This window comes from Purpureocillium lilacinum (assembly GCF_023168085.1).
Source record: "Purpureocillium lilacinum CBS 284.36 DNA, scaffold_2, whole genome shotgun sequence".
Taxonomy (NCBI): Eukaryota; Fungi; Ascomycota; class Sordariomycetes; order Hypocreales; family Ophiocordycipitaceae; genus Purpureocillium; species Purpureocillium lilacinum.
In genome coordinates, this window is record NW_027072112.1 from 87,333 (window position 1) to 105,468 (window position 18,136).

Consider the following 18,136-nt stretch of genomic DNA (forward strand, 5'->3'; position numbering starts at 1 on the left):
GCGGACATGTCCTCATGGCGGTGTCGCGTCCACGGCATCAAAGCCCCAGCCCCAGTCCATTGACGCCACCCCCTGTCGTTCCCAGGAAAACGGATCGAAGCCTCCAGGGGCAAAGTCCGGCTTCGCGCTCTTGAGCTGCTCCACAAAGAACTCCTCGCTCGCGGCGTTGTAGAACATGCCGATGTTTGGCGACGGGAACCCGGCCTTTGCGTCTGCCTCTGCCCGCTCGGCGTTGACGCGGCTAACCTCCTCAAACGCTCGGTCGTAAAGCCCGCCGACAATGACGCGTATCTTCTGGATCGACTCCGACGGATTAAACTCGAGAAGCCTGTCGAAGAGCTGGATGGCCTTGGTGGTGAGATGTTGATCGAGCGAGATGTATTCGTGGTTCGGCTTGATGAGCATGTTGGCCAGCAGGACGATGAGGCCAGAGAAGTGAGGGCAGCAGCATTGCCTGCAGCGTTGTTAGTACTGGTCAGATGCGAGACGTTGCAGTGCTTGACTCACCATACGAGGCATTCAGTCGGGGTAGACTTCTCAAAGAGCTCCATGCACCCACGACTCAATTCGACACACCTGCTCCAGCCACCTGGGAACGGCGGAGTGTGAGCCTTGGTCGCGCAGCTGTCCATCGCCTGGGCAAGGTCTTCAATGGCGCCCTGGTTCCGCGAGTTGATCATTTTGAGCCATTCGGCATTGTGGCTGTAGAGGCCATGCGTCATGACCGTCGCGAGGAGGTACGAATGGTGCATCTTGGTGACGATGACCAGCTCCGTCGGCGCGAGGTTTGTGGCCGCGTTGTCAATCTGGAACGCGGGCGGTACGCGCTCGTACCACCGGTTCAGCTGGATCTGGAGGCGGCAGATCCTGCGCTTCCGTTCTTCGGGAGGCACCCTGCTGGCGCGGTTGGAGCAGAGGAGGTCGTAAATCTGGCCCTCGATGTGAGCGAGGTCGACGCGGAGGCGGTGATAATTGAAGTGGGAGGTGCCGTCTTGGGACCATATGAGCCCGATTCCATCGGACACGGTGAGAGATGGTAGCGGCACATCTATGTCTGCATCCGACTGTATTGACGGGGCCTTGATGCGCAGTGAAATGTCCTTCGTCACGTCATCAGTCTTTGTTCAGCCTGCATTAACAGAATGACGCTGAAATACCTTGTCAAACGTGTACGCGATCCAAAATATCCTTGACCGCTGGAGATTCTCCTCGGCAGTAAAATGCTTCGTGGCTTCCTCCGAGTGTAGCTGCAACCGGTGCGCAAGCCTCATGGCAGTCCCGATGACAACGCTAGCAGGCTTCGGGTCGCTGCTGTTTTGGAACAGAATCACGATGCCCAAAAGGACCTGAATGCCCAAGAGGTCCTCGTCGCGCGTGACCAGATCCGAAACCACCGACTGAGCGTTCTTGAGGTACAAGTTCGCCCGGTGGAAGCGATCCGGCCCGCCACCGTCTTGCAGGGCCTCGGGCGTCGCCGTCCGCAAGCTGAGGCTCAGGACCACTTGGATGGCAGCCCAAGCGGCCTTGGTGCGAGACTGGCCTTGGTAAAAGTTGCTGAGGATCTCCATGAACGCCCTCTGCTCGAAGAGGGGTACAACGAGGTTGAAGATGGAAAAGTAGTGGTTCACAAGGGGAATGGCCTCCTCCAGCGGCGGGAGCGGGAACTCGTCGTTCGGACAGTAGCACTGCACGGAGCTGGTCGTGTCGGCTGCAATGGTCCTGTCGTTGGCGCTGTCCGCGCCTTCAGGGCTTGTGTTGCTTGCGGAGTTGCTCTCATCATCATCGGGGTTTAGGGGGGTGAATTGCGTGTCCGCCCGGGACTTGGTGATTTCGATGATCTGCTGAAGCTGCTTCTCGATGCGCGAGAGCCGTTCCTCTGTTGACGAGTCGGGCGCAGAGCTCCTGGCGTCGTTTTAGCAAGCAGGCCAACATCGCGACACACCGCCCGGCCAACTGCATGAGGCACGCTCACTCACGTTTCAGAGGGTGCCTTCTCCGGCTGAGCCGCCAGTGGTTGCGGCGCCTTCACCTTGGGTCCAGGGCCCTTGCGGCGGATGATGCTTGTGCGGCATTCGGTCTTGTAGAGGATGCAGTTGGAGCAGACCGGCTGGACCATGTCGCACTTGATCTTCTTCTTGAAGCACAGGTCGCACGCTGCATTTTCATCAGGGATCAGCGACTGCGGGGCATGAATGTGGGATGACTGCACGGCTTCAACATTGAATGGAATGGGCTCTTCTTACCCTTTCGGCGGCTGGCCCGTGCTGCGGCGTGGCCGTCTGAACCTGCAGACATGGGGACCAACATGGATGTCTTGCACGCGACAGGTTCCGGATCGCAGACAGACGTCACAAATGGATGTGAAGTTGCCTGGTGGATATTAATGCGACCTGCCAGATGCGCTGCTTCAGGTGGTACCCAGGCAGTCAGTCAGTCATGCTCTGTAAGGCTTGGAGGTCAGCGCCATGATCAGACGCTGAGGCGCTGATTACAAATGCAGCACCTGCCCACCAAACACGCTCCCCTTCTTCACGCTGCTGATCTCACGCAGGGACCCGGGGCTCCGGGTGGGATGAGGGCGTGCCCCAGCGGCAACTCGGTAACTGCCGAAGAAATTAAACCATCTACACCGTCTAACATATCCATGTCGTTCAGTTTAGCCATTATTTGAGATTCACGGCAACACTTGACGGACGAACACGGACGAAATCGCGCAGTTCATCAACCCGGACGTGGCAGATAGCCTACCCGGGGGCGGTTCATCATCATGGCCGCGTCGGACGAACCGTGCCTGATGCTTGGGATCGGGAATCACTGTGTCCAGTGTTGTGTTTCTATAGTACACGGTCAATGTGATTTTGACCTTCCCCAGAGACAATGGCTGGCGCTCAGTTCCGACCGAGCGGTGCTGGACTGGAAGTATAAATTCACGCCTGGATTGTTGAAGGCGTTTGCCATGCTGACAGCCAGAATTTATGGGGCTGGCTCCACGGAGTTCCACGGACCTTTGGCAGTCCGTAGTCTCTGGGCGGTTCTCAGCATCTGGCAATGCAATCACGTGGAGACCGTTGTGCTCTGTGGCCATCCGCAACTGCCGTTCAACACTCATGCCAGTGGACGGCGGGTATCGACAATGAAGATGAACGGCACATGCCGCCTCCCGATTCCCGGGCCACATTTTACCACAGCCACCCCGGCCTGTCAAACGTTTGAGTCTTTCCGTATTGGATATTGCCCCATTGCCAAGGTGTGCGTTACGGTATTAAGGCTGAATGGTGGCATTCAATTCTGCGACAAGAATTTCGCCGGAGAGTCATTCCTGCTGCTGCGGACGCAAGGGGAACGGAGGCTCGCACGAACCACTCTCCACCCGGGCACCACGTATCTGAGGTCTGCAGGTGATGAAAGCCGTATCGCGGCTGTGTGATGATCGTTCCTCCGTGAGCCAATGTAGCAATCTTCAGCAACCGTGGCCCTTCCACTTGGAACCGTTGAATAGCGGCTCCCAGCCCACGACTTTGCCCGCACCGCCTGCGATCGTCACAATAGTCAAGTAATTGACCGCAACCATGTCCTTATCTGTGCCTTGCGCCCCGTCTCTCCCGTGTCGCCGCACACAATGCCACTCTGCAGGGGATCGCGCAGATGTTTTGGCCCCCACTGGATTCCTACCCAAGTCCTCGCCTCGGCGATTGCCTTGCTCGCCAGCTTTCGCATCATGAAGCTGACAAGGGGGTTGCCGATCTCTCCCCAGGAACGGTTGCATCGATCCCGCCTCCCGCGTCACACAGCCTTACGTAAATGTGAACCAGACTTTTGATGCATGTGGTGAGATGACGGAGGATGCCCTCTCGCGGCTCTCCGCACCTTCTCGTTGTTCAGGAGCTGCCGGGGCGGTCCGTCTTCACGTCAGATATCCGCCCGTGACAGCGTTGGCTCATTGAGGTTTCTTGACTCCTCGCGATGCTCCTACCACGCGCCGCGGCCCTCCGAGGCGCTGCTCTCCTCGTCGCCATAGTCATCCAGATCGCGCCAATTCAAGCAGCGAAACAATGCTACTGGATGGACGGGACGATAACCGACAGCGTCGTCCAGCCGTGCAATCCCGATGCCGAAGTCAGCCCCTGTTGCGCCCTGAACAAGGCCAAGCCCGACCTCTGCCTCTCCTCGGGGCTCTGCTACTCCCAAGACTCTGGCGTCGAGGGGTTCCTCTACTCGGACGGCTGTACGGACCGGACCGGCGAGGACGAGAAATGCCCGCATTTTTGCATTGACCGTAAGGAAAACCTCGCCAACGAATACACACGACGACTGCCCTGCGCAGTGAACGTCTGTCCGCGCGCCAACTTCACACGTTCACATCCGCAGGGTCGGCAAAATGGAAGGCGTACAATGTGCTGCAGTGCGAGGCTGGAAATGCCGGCAGCCAGTTCTGCTGCCGCACGTCGAGCGACAACACGAATTGCTGCGGCAACAAGACTGCCATCCTGAGCACGTCGATAGGAAGCATCGTCTTCCCCACGAAGACGGCCTCGGCTGGAGGATCTTCGACATCATCGACGGCAAGCGCCACAGCATCGACGACGTGCAGCCCGGCCAAGATAGACAGCGCTACGAACAACGAGTGCCCCAAGGACAACACTGCCATGGTGGGAGGAGCCGTTGGTGGAGTACTCGGCGCCGCTCTCCTCGTCGCGCTGGGTGCCATAGCCGTGCTGTGTATGCGCAGACCGAAGGACCATAGCCAGGAGGTCGTTCAGCCCGACCAGAGTGCCCAGTACACTCCCAACCTCTACAAAGAGTCTCCTCCGGGATATCCTCAAACAGCTAGTAGTCGCGGCATGGAACCCTCCCCCATGGGCATTGAGAGCGTTCATGTCCACGCGCAGGAGCTCCCGGTGCGGCAGGTGCACGAGGTGCAGGGAGACCTGGTAAGAATGATTCTTTATGCAAAACATGTCGAAGTGAAGCTCACAGTTTGGCAGGCCCGAGAACGCGACTCGTAGATGCATGGGTGTCACGACCCTTCGGCTTACGTCCCGAGGCTAATGGGTGCATGGGCCAAAGTAATGTGGTTGTGAAAGCGGCGGCGAAGAATCAGTGGTAGTGCTTGAAGCGACGCATGTGCTGGCGGCGGCAGTTGGGTGATAGAGTATCCTCCTTTCGGAGTTTGGTAGTCGTTCAATGCGGCTGTTGTCGCCGGCCGTCTAATTCACCGCGAGGCGCAGTCAACCCTCACTCCTCATATCAGAAGTGCGTGATCTGATATGCTTCACACGACGGTCAGATTCTTGGCAGGCAGACCTGTATGTGAAACCAACGACCTCAAGTACACAGGCTATGCCAGCGGCCTAGCAACCTGCCAATCCTCGAAAAACGTCGTCACAGACCTACTCAGCGAGCACGCAATCACCGTGCCATGGTCCTCCTCGGGATACCCCTTAATGGAGACACTGCGCAGGCGCCCACACTCCCTCAACCGCTCATGCATGGCCTTTGCATTCTCAACCATGCCTCGCTCCTCAGCTCCTTTCCTCCGCCGCGCGTAGTCCTCGTCGCTCTCCCCCGGCCACTGCGGAGGATTCTCCTCGTACCCGCCGTAGAACAGCATCAGGACTGGCTTCGTGGTGCCGGACTCGCTGCTGCGGCGGAAGGCCTCCTCGTGCTTCAGTACCGTGAAGCCGTCCCAGTACACGGACGGGCTGCTAGCCACGAAGCAGTCAAAAAGGTGCGCCCGGGTGAAGAGCGTGTAGAGGGTGAACAGGCCGCCAAAGGAATGCCCGTACAGCGCCTGTCTCCCGATTGTGCTCTTCGGCAGCACTGTCGATGCGATGAACGGTTTCAGCGTGCCTTCGATGAAATCCAGGAGGTGGTCGGCGCCGCCGTAGCCCTCTGGGCTGGTCCCGCTCGGCGGCGTAAGGTCGTAGTTGCGCCGAGCACTGAACAGGAAGTGGTTGTCGAGCGGATAGCCGATTGCAACGACGAGGCCGCCGCCGCTAAAGTTGGGCGCCGAGGCGCGTCGCCAGCAGGCCTCGGAGGCGGTCAGGAACATGGCGTTGCCATCGGTGGTGTAGCTTCCGATGCCGTTAGCTATTGTGTCTCGTCCTCTCTCGCGTCAGACTCGGCGGGAGCTCACAGGACGGGAACATCGGTGTGTCCTTCGCGACTTGTCCAGTGCGTCGGCCAGGCGACCTGGATCCTGTAGACGCACCCGTCTCGGCCGGGCAGGTCCCATTGCCCTGTGAATGGGAGCGGAACGTTGATAGGCTGCATCGAGACTTGCATGTTTGTCTTGCCGGGTGGGATGAAGTTGGGTCTATGTTGCGCGTGTATGGGTTATCCCGAGCTGCTGCACTTCTCGGCTTCGACCATGATCCGAATTCCGGAGACAGCTATCCGCCCTCCGCGAGCCGAAAAATAACTCGCATGGCGCTTCTTGAAACCAATGCTAGACGACCCCGCAAGTTCGGTTAGGAAAACCCTGTCGTCGTGCTCGGCCTTTGAAGCCGGCTCCACTGTGGCAGCTGGCGACAGGCACAATCTTATCAGATGATCTGACCAGTCCCCATCACACCCACAAATAAAGAGGAGCCTCCAATATTGGAGGTCCCTGTCCAGTTCAGTCACTGCTCGCTTGGCTGGACGCGCGGATTTATCGCGTCCTCGCGCCGGCAAAACCAGGCCTGCCTGGTTGGAGGCGCTGTCAGAAGCGGCGCGTTTTTGAGCCGGCGCACGCCGCCATCTTCTTCAGACACGCAAAGAGCGCACACTGGCGTCAGCTGTGACGGAAGGCGAAATGGCCTCAACACGTGCTCAATTCGAAAGACAGGAAAACGGGCGCCGCCAAACGAAATGAGACTGCTTTTAATAAACTCATCATCAGGGTCTTTGTTATGCGCCCCGCCAAAACGCCCTGCAGCCTTGAGGGGAACAAATTCGTCAAGAAACTCGAAGGAACAATGCGTGGGTGACGCCAAGATCTCGCGCTACTTGCTAGCTCAGCTGAGCCGAGGCAACCTGGCTGCCCAGCGAGTCCGGGAGACACACGAGATCTGTCCCAACGTCGCCCACCTCCTACTACTCCTACATGGCGGTACAGCAGCCGCCGTTGGATTGCTTCGTCGCGTACGGATCCTCGTCCCGCGGGATCCTGCCCCAGACCGACGGCACCATGTAGTCTTTTGTCTCGTTGCAGTACTTGACGATGCTATATGTAGAATATCGCGCGGGTCAGTCAGCGACTCGTTAGAATTCCGACACAGCGGTCGGCATCACGCGGGCGCCTTCGACGTTGGGCAAACAGTACCTCATGGCGGCCACGCTGACGGGGACACGCTCCCTGCTCAGCTCCTCCTGCTGGCGGAGGTTGTGGCTCTCGATGCGCTTCAGCTGCAGCGGCGCCCTTGCCTCCTTCGACAACGGCACGTTGCGATACGGGGTCCCGTTGAGGTTCGCGGCGGGCCTGGTCTCCGGCATGGCGGGCGGGCGGGGGAGCGGGCAACTGGACGCTCTTTCTGTCCAGACTTCCTTCAATGGTGGGCGACAGGCATTTCGCGACCGCGCTCAGCGGTCACTCCACTCGCCAAGCTCGAGGGGGGTCCCTGTGGTCGGCGCAGCACAACCTGATGGAGGCGAGAAAGCAGCTGTGGGTGGGCGGGGCGCTGCTGAACTCTTCTGCTGGTCATCAACAGCAGGCGGCGATGGGGGCATGTACTTCTTGGTGTCGTACTTCGCGCACGTTTCACACGTTATCGACGCCCGAGGATGGAGAATGTGAAAAAAAGAAAACGCTGATGGGGAGAAGATGAGCTGATGCGGCGGGGGAAGGCCGTCCAAGTTTCTTTGCCATCGGATCGGATGTCATTTGTTGGCAGCGGCGCTTCCCACGGGCTGGGCCGCCCACCCAGCCAGGCGGCTTCAGCTGACCACCGGTGCTGACCAGCCGCGATTGGCATGCCATGGCCCTGCCCGCGACGCCCGCCTCGCCATGGCATTTCTGACTGACCTGACCGGGGGGGGGCATTCGGGGCGGGGGAGTGCCGTTGGCCACCACCGTGTGTGCTGCTGGACGGGCGGGCACAAGCAAGGCACAAGAAAGCCAGCATGTGCCTCGACTTACAGTATCAAGTAACATGTGAGCTGTCAGGCGTGGCTGCATTGTGCCGAATGATGGATGGGAGGATTGACCGTTGGCGCAACCCGGACTGAGGGCAGACAACCAGACAGGGCAGTCCGGACTCGTAAATTCGTAAGTCGGGCATCCTCGCCTCGGTCGCCCCCGATTCTCTCCGCCAACGTGAACGCCATCGTCCCGCGCACCAGTGCTTGAGGCGGCAAGCAGAAAATTGCATTCGCTGCAACTTGACCAGGTTCACGTCGGGGAACTGGTGTACGGCGCCCTATCGAGGGTCGGCCCGGCCATCGCGTCGACACAACGGGGCGCGTCGGGGGTTGGGGCTCGGTACGCGGGGGGAGCCGCCGTACGCATGCTCACACCAGCGGTGTCCTCATCGTGTGTCGGCTGGGCCATGCTGGGCCGGACGAAGCCTGATGTGCACGCCTCGCATGAATGGTCCCATCGTTCTGCCTTGGACTTCGCTCGACTGACGGGATGATTGTTTGGCCAAAAGAAGGGGGAGCATCCGCCATGACCAAGGCAGGCCCTGGGACGAATATTCGGGCGTTACACTCTGGTGATGTCAGAATGTGCTGTCCACGCCACGACGCAGACGACTCGGAGGCGAAACGTCCAGCAAGAACGGCACGCCAGCATGATGCGATGCGCTCTTTTCATTCAATCGCCCGAATACAGTCATTACCTTCACCACGCAAGTATTCTCAGGATAACAAGCACCTGGATCGACTTCGTGGTTCATTGATCAGTCAAGGCATCTCGTCATGTCCCCCCAGCAAGCCCAGACCCCCGGCGACGAGTCCCATCTGCCGCCACAAGAGCGCAAGTCCGTCACCGACGTGCCCGTGACGCCAGACATCCGCAGAGACACCTACAACGACCAGCCGAGCAAGGCGGAGCGTCTACGGCAGGGCTATTTCCCGCCGCAGCCCGGCACGGCCAAGCAGCACGCGGTACGGCAAACGATTCCCTCGCCATCTCATCAGCAGAAGCGCAATCTAACGGCAACCGGTGATGACGCTCGCCCGCCACGGCACAATGGCGCTGGCTCAACCCATCGCCGGGTCATATCCGCGACGTTCACCGTGCCGCAACTGCTGCAGTACGACAAGGACGGTCAATGGGTGAGCAGCAACCCCCAGTCAATACCACTGCTCGAGACTCTTTCTTGCTCGATCCGTGCAATAACAGCTGACTTGGGAACAGAAACTAGAGGATCGCGGCCACCGCTCAACGCTGCTCAACTCCTTCGCCTACCTCTCCTCCGACCAATGTCCTCTCGACCACACAGTCATCGCCTGGACCGGAGAAATCGTCCAAGTCTCCGACGATGCATCCCCATCGCCAAAGACAGCATCCCCTGCCCCCGCGCAATTGTCAGGCACCAGCACGACTACCACCGGTGTTGGCCTAGGCGCTGTCCAAGTGAAAATCGACGGGGAGACGACCGGCGACGAGACCTTCATCTCCCATCGCGAGGCCAAGCAGCTCGAACACCTTCTCTACACCGACCCGGTGCGCACGCTTCCAATATGGCTCACCGACGACGCGGGCGTCACAGAGGACGGCATCAAGCTCGAGAGGCAATCCCGCTGGCGCGCCTTCGCAGAGCACGACATGTTTGCCCTGTTCCACTACAAGCAACGCACGCCCACCGCCGGCAGGCAGGAAGACGAGCGATGGGACGACTACCGGCGCATGAACGAGGCCTTTGCCGACAAGATCTGCGACGAGTATCAGCCCGACGACGTCGTCATGGTGCACGACTATCACCTGGCGTTGCTTCCCGAACTGCTCCGCCAGCGCAAGCCAGACATTCAAGTGTCGTTCTATCTCGCCTCGCCGTTCCCAACCAGCGAGCTCGTGCGCTGCCTGCACCGACGCAAGGAAGTCCTTGAGGGCATGCTCGGCGCCGATGTCATCGCCTTTCAAGCGCGCCACTACGCGCAGCACTTTGCCAACTCGTGCGCCCGGATCCTCAGCCTCGACGCCAGCAGCGAGCGCGTCGTAACTTCCTGCGGAAGAACCGTCACGATAGCTGTCCTGCCGGAGGGTATCGACGTCGCAAGCATCACATCCCTGGCCTTCACCCCCGCCGTCGACGCCAAATGCGCCGAGCTGCGCGCCCTCTACGGCGACAGGAAGCTCATCTTCGGGTGCGACCCGCCCGACAGCCTCGGCGGCGTCGACAAGAAGCTCCAGGCCTTTGCGCGGTTCCTCGAGACGCACCCCGAGTGGAAAGACAAGGTCGTCCTCGTCCAGACCTGCAGCCGCCCCGCCGCCGAGCACGCCAACGAGGAGGACGAGGCCAAGTACACCAACAAGGTCAACTCGCTCGTCGCCGCCATCAACCAAGTCCACGGCTCGCTCGGCGGCTTCGCGCCCTTGAGCATGCACTCGCAGAACCTCTCCCGCGAGGAGTACTTTGCGCTGCTGCGGCTGGCCGACGCGGCGCTCATCACCAGCGCGCGCGAGGGCATGAGCACCACGGGGCTCGAGTACGTGGCATGCCAGCAGCGGGACGATCACGACAAGGACAGCGAAGTTGATGAGGGTGATGATGGCACGGCGCACGGGCAGCTCATCATCTCCGAGTTTAGCGGCACGGCGAGCAGCCTCGAGGAGGCGCTGCAGATCAACCCGTGGGACGTGGCGGGCGTGGCGGAGCGCATCGACGAGGCGCTGACCATGTCGCCGGAGCGGCGCCGCGAGGTGCACGGGGCTGTGTACGGGCGCGTGAGGGAGCGGGACGTCAAGTCTTGGGTCGACGACATGTTGCGGCTCCTCGAGCAGGTGTCGCCCGCCAGCGACCGCGGGGTCCCAAAGAAGGCGCAGACGGCATGAATGCACCATGATTGTATTATGTATGACCAGTTTAGATTCTGAGGGAACCAGCGACTGAGCGCATCTCAGTTTGAATGCGGCTTTCGCAGCAATTCTATTGCCCTCAATTGAGCCCACAAGCGCCCGGGGCGCTGCCATAACTCCACCTCTCCGCTGCATGCCTACATGCGCGCAAACATAAAGACAATGGCCCAAGTCCGGCGTTCCTAGGCGGGATAGTCTACGACGAAAGCAAGTCAAGGCACGTTGCACGATGAGTGATGTAATTCTGTGCCGCGATGTGTGGCAGCAAAGTAAGGACTGTAACTGTCGGTTCTCCCACGATTCCTCCGCCATGATCCAGCCAAGAGAAACACATTTGTGTGTCGCGCACTTTTCGCTCACAGGCCCGGCGTATTCCGTTTGTAGGATTGATGCACGTTTCAGTCATTCATCACTTCATGACGATCAACGAGATGATAAGGCGCAAGTCGCGAGCTGTGTATCCGCCGTTGCCGGGGGGCGGACATGTCGAACAAGGTCGTTTCAACTCCGTCACGGCACCAACACGTGTCGCCGGGGCCTCAAGGGTATAGGGGCAGTTCATGCAACTCTTCACAGCACCTGGAGCACGACCATGTACGCCTGAACGCCCGCACCACGACGGTAGTCCTCGAGCTCGGCGCTGAGGACCTTGACCTTTCCGTCCTCGGCCAGTGAAGCAACCTTGGCTTCATACCCACCGCTGGACCAGATGCTGCCGAGGACCGTGGAGATGATGTAGCCGCCCTTCTCCACGACGCGGACGAACTCGTCAAACGCCGAAGGGCCTACGTGGCCCTGCGTGAAGGTGCCGATGCAGACCACGGCTTGATACTGACCGTCCTTGTGCGACAGTGGCTTGGTGAGGTCGGCCGTTTCGAGCTCCTGGTAGACGCCAGCTCGGCGGGCAATGTCCAGCATCCCAGGGCTGAGGTCGATGCCGTCAACATTCTTGGCACCTAGTTTGGCGAGGTGGACTCCGACGAGGCCGGTGCCGCAGCCGGCGTCGAGGATCCGGGCTTTGGAGATGTTGTCCACGCCGACGCACTTGAGCGTGTAGGTGCTGGCGAGAGCAGGGCCGACGTAGTCCTGGGTGGCCTCGGCCATTTCCTTGTCGTAGGTGCTCGCCCATTCGTCGTACAGGGACCGGGTGGCGGAGACATCATTCAGAGCGTAGGCACGGGCGAGCTGAGACATGATGGTGGCTATGTGATGTGTATGTGATGTGTGTATGCTTGTATGTGGATATGGGTATCGGGGCAACGTGTGTAATGTTCGGGGAACGGTGGATTGTGTAGAGGGAGGAGGAATCGGTTGAGCGGAAGGGTGAACGGGAGAGCAAAGGGGGTATATGAGTCTCTGTTGAAAGACCAGAAAGGGGGGCAAGGAGGTGCCTTGTTTGTGTTTGTGTGCTTCGGGACCGGGTGCCAGGGACTCGGGACTCGTGGTTCTTCTTGGAGGGTAGGCTTGCAGCGAATCTCGTGTGACACGGCGCAGACTCAATCGGAGGACGGGATCGATCAAGGAGCAGCTCGCGTCGGTCCTTTATAGGTCCATGGAGTTCCTGGCCAGGGCAGTGCATCGCATCTCAGCGACGGCGACCGAGGAGACATGATGTCACGCTCACTGCCTCCCGTTGTCCGCGCCCACACATCCATATCCAGGGATGTCGACATGTCGACCCAGGCCCCCGTTCCGCGGTGGAGCAACGGCGCCGGGACGACACCACCAGGAGCAGGCCATAGGTCCGTTCCGTTGTCCACGCCGCCGAGCGACTCCACTCCACCGCTTCCGTAGCGCGCCCCTCCCCCGCTCACCCCCCGTCCCGTTGCCTTCCGTGTGTCCCGCGTGTACGCGTCGAGCTGGGTCAGCGCGGCGGAAGCCGCTGAAGAGCCAATTGGCCCCGGGGCGCCGTAGGTTTGGGCCATGATGATACGCCGAGGCCGCTGCGGCGGTTATTCGTGCCATCAGCGAAGCATAAGCCGGTTTGACCTCGCCAGGATGCCCCGTCGGCCCTTCCAGGACGGAGAGCAACTCGCGAGGCTGGCTTCAGCAGCAAGTACTTTGGATACAGAATGTCGCTTTGCGCCGCACGCGGCGCTCTTCCTTTCCCGAACGGTGGCTAGCGTCGAACGCATACCCATCCAGCCGCGCTGTATTTACGGGGCGTGGCAGCCTAGAGAGAGGCTGATGAGACGTCGCGAACAGTCAACGCCTTGTCCGTTGCAGCAGTTGCGCCATTTTCGACGTTTGTTGGATCGCTTTCCATTGGACATCTGCCCATCGACGGACGCATAGCCTGCAAGTCACCCGCACCAAGGCTGCTATTCCTTGGCATGCCAACCGCCCGCGACGCGCCTGAGTGGCTGCGCGTCCTCGAGGCGACAATTGTCCTCTTCGAGCCTTCTCAACAGGGCAAGCCGAGATCGATCGGCCAGCCGTCGACGTCCGTTCAGTTCAACCGTGTGGGCTGCGAGAATCGTGGTTGGGTGGTCTTGGTCTCTGGGTGAGCACCAAATAAGCGGGCCGGAAGCTCATCGGCGAGATGGTTCAGCCAGGTGCTCCAGCCTCAACCTCCTCTTGGGGCTTATATTGTTTGACGCAAAGACAGTGCTCGTCAGGTGTTGTACCGGCATTGTGGCAGTCCAATCGCTTGGAACGGGTGGGCGCCCCCCGGATTGTTGTTGAAAACGAACGACAAAGTTCGGGAAGTTGAGGCTGCCTGATGAGCGATGCTATGGCCACCCTACCATGTCAGCATGTGAACAGGTTTGGCCGCCATCCCAATCTGCTCCGGCGGCAGTGCCCCGAACACCAAACCCCGTTCCGAAACTTGCATTCTCGTCCCGGAACGGCCAATAGATGAGTCGCAATGAGCAGCAGGCTACGCGCCTTCGAAAACGATTCACGTCGTATGGGCCTTTGGAGGCACCGAATCACACGACGGCGCGCCCCTTCCACGGCTCACCGTCTGGCGCCCTGGTTGGATGCGACCACGGCAGACCGGTCTGCACGCGCTGGAGAACTGCTGCTAGTGACGTAGGGTGACAATAACAAAGGAACGGCGCCAAACTCCGAGGCTGTCTTCGTAGCTCGATGAAAAGCTTCCGTCAGGTACGTACGTGGGGAGTAAATCGACATGTATATTTTGCGACAGATGCCCCTCAACACCAGAGGGGTCATGGTTGAGATGGATATGACACATCGTGTTGGGAGCGCATGACGTCTGCATTGCTGCTGCTGCCGACGCCGTTGCTGCTGGCTCCTGGCTGCCCGGCGGATCGAGGTTTGGACAAGTCGATACTCCGAAAACCTGGTTCTCGACCCGTCCGATGCGACGCAACGCCGCTGGCGTTTTCTTGTCGCCGGCGTGGAAAAAGAGGGTGTCCAGCTCACAGCCAGCCTGCACAGCTCTGCTGCACTGCTGCAGTTACATGCATCAGGCCACGACCATTGGCCCTGCAAGACGATGATTGGGAGCTGGAAACGTTGCCACCCGTGCTGGTGTGGTCTGCATCTGCGTCGTGTCGCGTGTGTCGGACTCTTCCTCCGGACGGCTTGAGTTTGAAGAACCCGGCCTCGGCACCAATGCGACTGGCGTAGCAGGTTATCCAGGAAGAAGGTATGCCCGGGGCTCTCGATGCTCGGGTCGTTGCATAGACATCTTGATCGCGCCATATGTGGCGCTGGTAGTTCCAGGGCCGCCTCGAACGGAATGTTGTTCGGAGGGTGACGAAACCCTTGCTGAGTCTCAGAGGACAGCCATCCGCGCAAATGAGGTGACTGGAGCCTTACGGTCAGCTACTGTGTGGCTAGTCACCTCGCCGGGTCGGGACATCCAGACGGCCCGTGCCGAAGTGCCTGTGCTGCCCTGTTGGACGGTGTCGATGTCAGTGATGGCGGCGGGCGCTTCACTGGTGAGTTGAGCGAGTGGGATTGCGTAGAGGCCGTCCCAGAATGCATCGTCTTTGCAGACGGCCATGAAGCCAGCTTCCTGTCGCGGCTGGCTTCTCGACGGCTTGTCCTCGGTGACATCTTGACGAGTACCGGCGGGTGATTGTGCCCAATTGTCGGGTTCATTTGTAGACCCAAGCCGAGGCCGCGAAGCCGTCTTGGACTGCAAGGCTAATTTTGCCGGCGGCAGAGTTTCGAACGCAGCTCCCGGTAAAGGAGCCATCGATGAGTAACTCTACTTGATTAACGGGCGAGTAGTGGGCGAGTGAGCATCAGTGAGCCCGAGGAGTCGGGACTCGGGACACTCGATCATGTTGGATCCTGCGGCATAGCGAAGGGTGAGGCGCGCCAGGCGAGGCGTTGCCGCTGAACTCGGAACTGGCGATTGAGGCCGAACATTGCGAGTTTGAGAGGGGATCAAATGCTGTCGCCAGATGGTCCTCGTCCTGCACCTCATCGTTGGAAATTTTTGTGGTTGACATTGAGGGAGCTGTCCCGAGTCCTGACATGGCCGAAGAAGCGGTGGGCAGTCCCATGACCTACCTATTGCTGCCTGAGGTGCCTGAGCTGCCTGAGGTACTGGAGCTGCTGCTGCTGACGGTGAGCGCGGGAAGGTGCTGGCGGCAGTGCACCCACTTGCCCTATTCGACTGCCTCATCAGCAGCCTGGAGAGTCAGCACACACACGCGACCTCAGCGCACCTGAGCGCCCGCCTTGCCTACGGCCTCACCGAAACCACATCACGGGCCGAAACCCCCGTCCGCATCAACATCACATCCTTTGCATCAGCATCCAGCATCAGCATCAGCGTTGGCATCGATATTCCGCGTGTCGTCCTCGAATTCCGAATCCCCCGTCTCCAGCAAGCGCCAGAGCGAGTCGCCGCCCCTCTGTCGACAGGCAGTCGTTCAAGCAAACAGCACCAAAACAACCCCCCAAAAGCACTAGGCCGTTCTGGCCCTTGCGCCCGACCCCACAACGCCTCCAACAGTGACGATGACCTCAGCCGACATCTGACCTCGCGCCGGCGACAGTCCAAACGCCTTCCACACATCTGTGGAGAAGACGACACAAAAACACCTGCGCTCGGCCGGGCCAGCCTGTGTGCCGAGCCGCATCGCGTGCGACCTTCGAAATGCCGCTTCTAGACCTGGCCAACGAGCTGCTGGCAGCCGTCGCCCGGTTCCTCGACGCGGACGGCGACATCGACTCCCTCGTCCGTTGCAACCGCCGCCTATACCATCTCCTCGTCGCCGACCTGTACCGACACAATGCCCAGCACCACGAGGGCTCCGCTCTGCGCTGGGCTGCTAGACGCGGGCGCCGCGAGACCCTCGAGCGAGCCATCGATACAGGCGTGCGCCTCGCCGACTTCGTCCTGCTGCCCCTTGCGGCCGAAGGTGGTTACCTCGAGATGGCACGCCTGCTGCTCGAACAGGGTGGCGCCGATGTCGCCGTGTCGGATGAGGGAGACTGGCTGCCTCTCGGTGCCGCTGCGCGACAGGGCCACCGTGAAGTCGTCGAGCTTCTGATGGACGCCGGCGCCGACCTCGAGACAGGCTACTTGGGCTGGACGCCGCTCAACGTTGCGGCCAACTCTGGCCACGTGGACGTGGTTCGATATCTTCTCGACAAAGGCGCCGACATGGAACATCGGAGCGAGAGTGGATGGACGCCGCTCAAGTCGGCAGCATGCAACGGCCATACTGCCACCGTCACGCTCCTCCTGGAGAGGGGTGCCGATGTTCGGGCGGCGGCAGATCGCGGTTGGACTGCACTGCACTCGGCCGCCAACTCAGGCCATGGCGACATTGTGCAGCTCCTAATCGACCACGGCGCCGATCCGGCTCTTCCCACAATGGATGGGTGGACGCCACTCACATTGGCCGCCGATAAAGGCAAGACGGATGCTGTGAGAGCACTGCTGTGCAAGGGTGCCGATATCTCACTGGCCTGCGGCAATGGATGGACACCGCTGACGCTCGCCTCGGACAGCGGCCACGTCGACATCGTTAAGCTGCTGCTCGAGCACGGCGCGAATGTCATGTCGCCCTGTAACCACGGGTGGACGCCCCTCAGTCTGGCAGCTGGAGCAGACCGCGCCACGGTGGTCAAGTTGCTCCTGGAACACGGCGCCAACATTGCCGCCACTAATGATGCGGGATGGTCGGCCCTGCTTACCGCTGCAGACAGGGGCCACAGGGATGTTGTCGAGGCGCTCCTCGCACACGGCGCTGACGTGCAGGCACATACACATAGCGGGTGGACGGCCTTGCATGCTGTGGCCGAAAACGGTGATCTTGAGCTTGCCAAACTACTCCTACAGGCTGGCGCCAATCCCATGACCGGTAACCGGAGCGGTTGGACCCCATTTCACATCGCCGCTCACAACAACCGCGCCGACCTCGTACAGTTCTTCATGGGCCACCCGGGCACCAACTTCGTCCAAAAGGACAACAACGGAAGGACCGCAGCGTTTCATGCAGCCATGAGGAACAGCGTGGACGTCCTCGATGTCATGTTGTCTGGGGACATGAACAAGTCGGAGGTTGTAGACGTCGAGGACGACTATGGAACAGCTGCTATAGTTGCAGCAACACGAAACGGCCACGCCGCCGTCGTCCGCAGACTTATTACTGTCTCCAACTACGACATGGCCTCGACCGATATTTTCGGACGCGACTTGTTGTACTGGGCAGAAAGGAGCGGCAATGTCGACCTCCTCGCGATTGTCAAGGAGCACGCCGCGCAGAAAGGCTACGATAGCGAACTACCTTCTGAGACGGCTGGAAACCCCGTCAGATGGGTGGACGACTCGTGCTGGTGCGAAGTCTGCACCAGGTGTACAGTGCTCGGAACGACTTCCTGGGAATGCCCGGATTGCGACGAGGGCTGCTTTCTGATCTGCGCGGAATGCTACGAATTTGGGAAGCGGTGTCGAGACACCACGCACGATCTCGTGCCACACCTTTGCAATCGGATTGAGTAGTCACGGACTCGACTACCGTAAGGCCGAACACTGGTTCTGTCTAGCATGAGCCCCGAAAGGGGCAGCTAGACTAGGTTGCCTTGTAATTCTAGATGCTGAAGCATCACCTCACTTGCCACGGTGCGCGTCACTCAACGTGGTACTCTGGTCTTGTTGATTGCAATACCAAATCAGCTAAATAACAAACACTTCAA

General features: G+C 60.0%; 7 protein-coding genes across 7 annotated transcripts; 3 read left to right on the forward strand and 4 right to left on the reverse strand.

Moving 5' to 3' along the window:
• Positions 1 to 12: 12 nt before the first annotated feature.
• On the reverse strand, positions 13 to 2,295 carry PLICBS_001826 (uncharacterized protein; the record flags this gene model as incomplete). Its single annotated transcript, XM_018321424.1, has 5 exons — positions 13 to 454; positions 508 to 1,100; positions 1,158 to 1,902; positions 1,977 to 2,154; positions 2,244 to 2,295. 5 exons carry the CDS (start codon positions 2,293 to 2,295, stop codon positions 13 to 15), a joined length of 2,010 nt encoding a protein of 669 aa, XP_018178903.1.
• A 1,767-nt stretch (positions 2,296 to 4,062) lies between these two features.
• On the forward strand, positions 4,063 to 5,006 carry PLICBS_001827 (uncharacterized protein; the record flags this gene model as incomplete). Its single annotated transcript, XM_065599916.1, has 3 exons — positions 4,063 to 4,225; positions 4,369 to 4,931; positions 4,986 to 5,006. The coding sequence occupies 3 exons, from the start codon at positions 4,063 to 4,065 to the stop codon at positions 5,004 to 5,006; spliced, it is 747 nt and encodes a 248-aa protein (XP_065455988.1).
• Positions 5,007 to 5,338: 332 nt separating this feature from the next.
• Positions 5,339 to 6,285, reverse strand: PLICBS_001828 (uncharacterized protein; the record flags this gene model as incomplete). Its single annotated transcript, XM_018321426.1, has 2 exons — positions 5,339 to 6,074; positions 6,137 to 6,285. 2 exons carry the CDS (start codon positions 6,283 to 6,285, stop codon positions 5,339 to 5,341), a joined length of 885 nt encoding a protein of 294 aa, XP_018178905.1.
• A 798-nt stretch (positions 6,286 to 7,083) lies between these two features.
• PLICBS_001829 (uncharacterized protein) lies at positions 7,084 to 7,476 on the reverse strand (the record flags this gene model as incomplete). The annotated part of the gene is made up of 2 exons (XM_018321427.2): positions 7,084 to 7,207; positions 7,307 to 7,476. 2 exons carry the CDS (start codon positions 7,474 to 7,476, stop codon positions 7,084 to 7,086), a joined length of 294 nt encoding a protein of 97 aa, XP_018178906.2.
• Positions 7,477 to 8,898: 1,422 nt separating this feature from the next.
• PLICBS_001830 (threalose-6-phosphate phosphatase) lies at positions 8,899 to 10,978 on the forward strand (the record flags this gene model as incomplete). The annotated part of the gene is made up of 2 exons (XM_018321428.2): positions 8,899 to 9,258; positions 9,341 to 10,978. 2 exons carry the CDS (start codon positions 8,899 to 8,901, stop codon positions 10,976 to 10,978), a joined length of 1,998 nt encoding a protein of 665 aa, XP_018178907.2.
• Positions 10,979 to 11,572: 594 nt separating this feature from the next.
• On the reverse strand, positions 11,573 to 12,196 carry PLICBS_001831 (uncharacterized protein; the record flags this gene model as incomplete). The annotated part of the gene is made up of 1 exon (XM_018321429.2): positions 11,573 to 12,196. One exon carries the CDS (start codon positions 12,194 to 12,196, stop codon positions 11,573 to 11,575), a length of 624 nt encoding a protein of 207 aa, XP_018178908.2.
• A 3,892-nt stretch (positions 12,197 to 16,088) lies between these two features.
• On the forward strand, positions 16,089 to 17,942 carry PLICBS_001832 (uncharacterized protein; the record flags this gene model as incomplete). Its single annotated transcript, XM_018321430.2, has 1 exon — positions 16,089 to 17,942. One exon carries the CDS (start codon positions 16,089 to 16,091, stop codon positions 17,940 to 17,942), a length of 1,854 nt encoding a protein of 617 aa, XP_018178909.2.
• Positions 17,943 to 18,136: the final 194 nt, after the last annotated feature.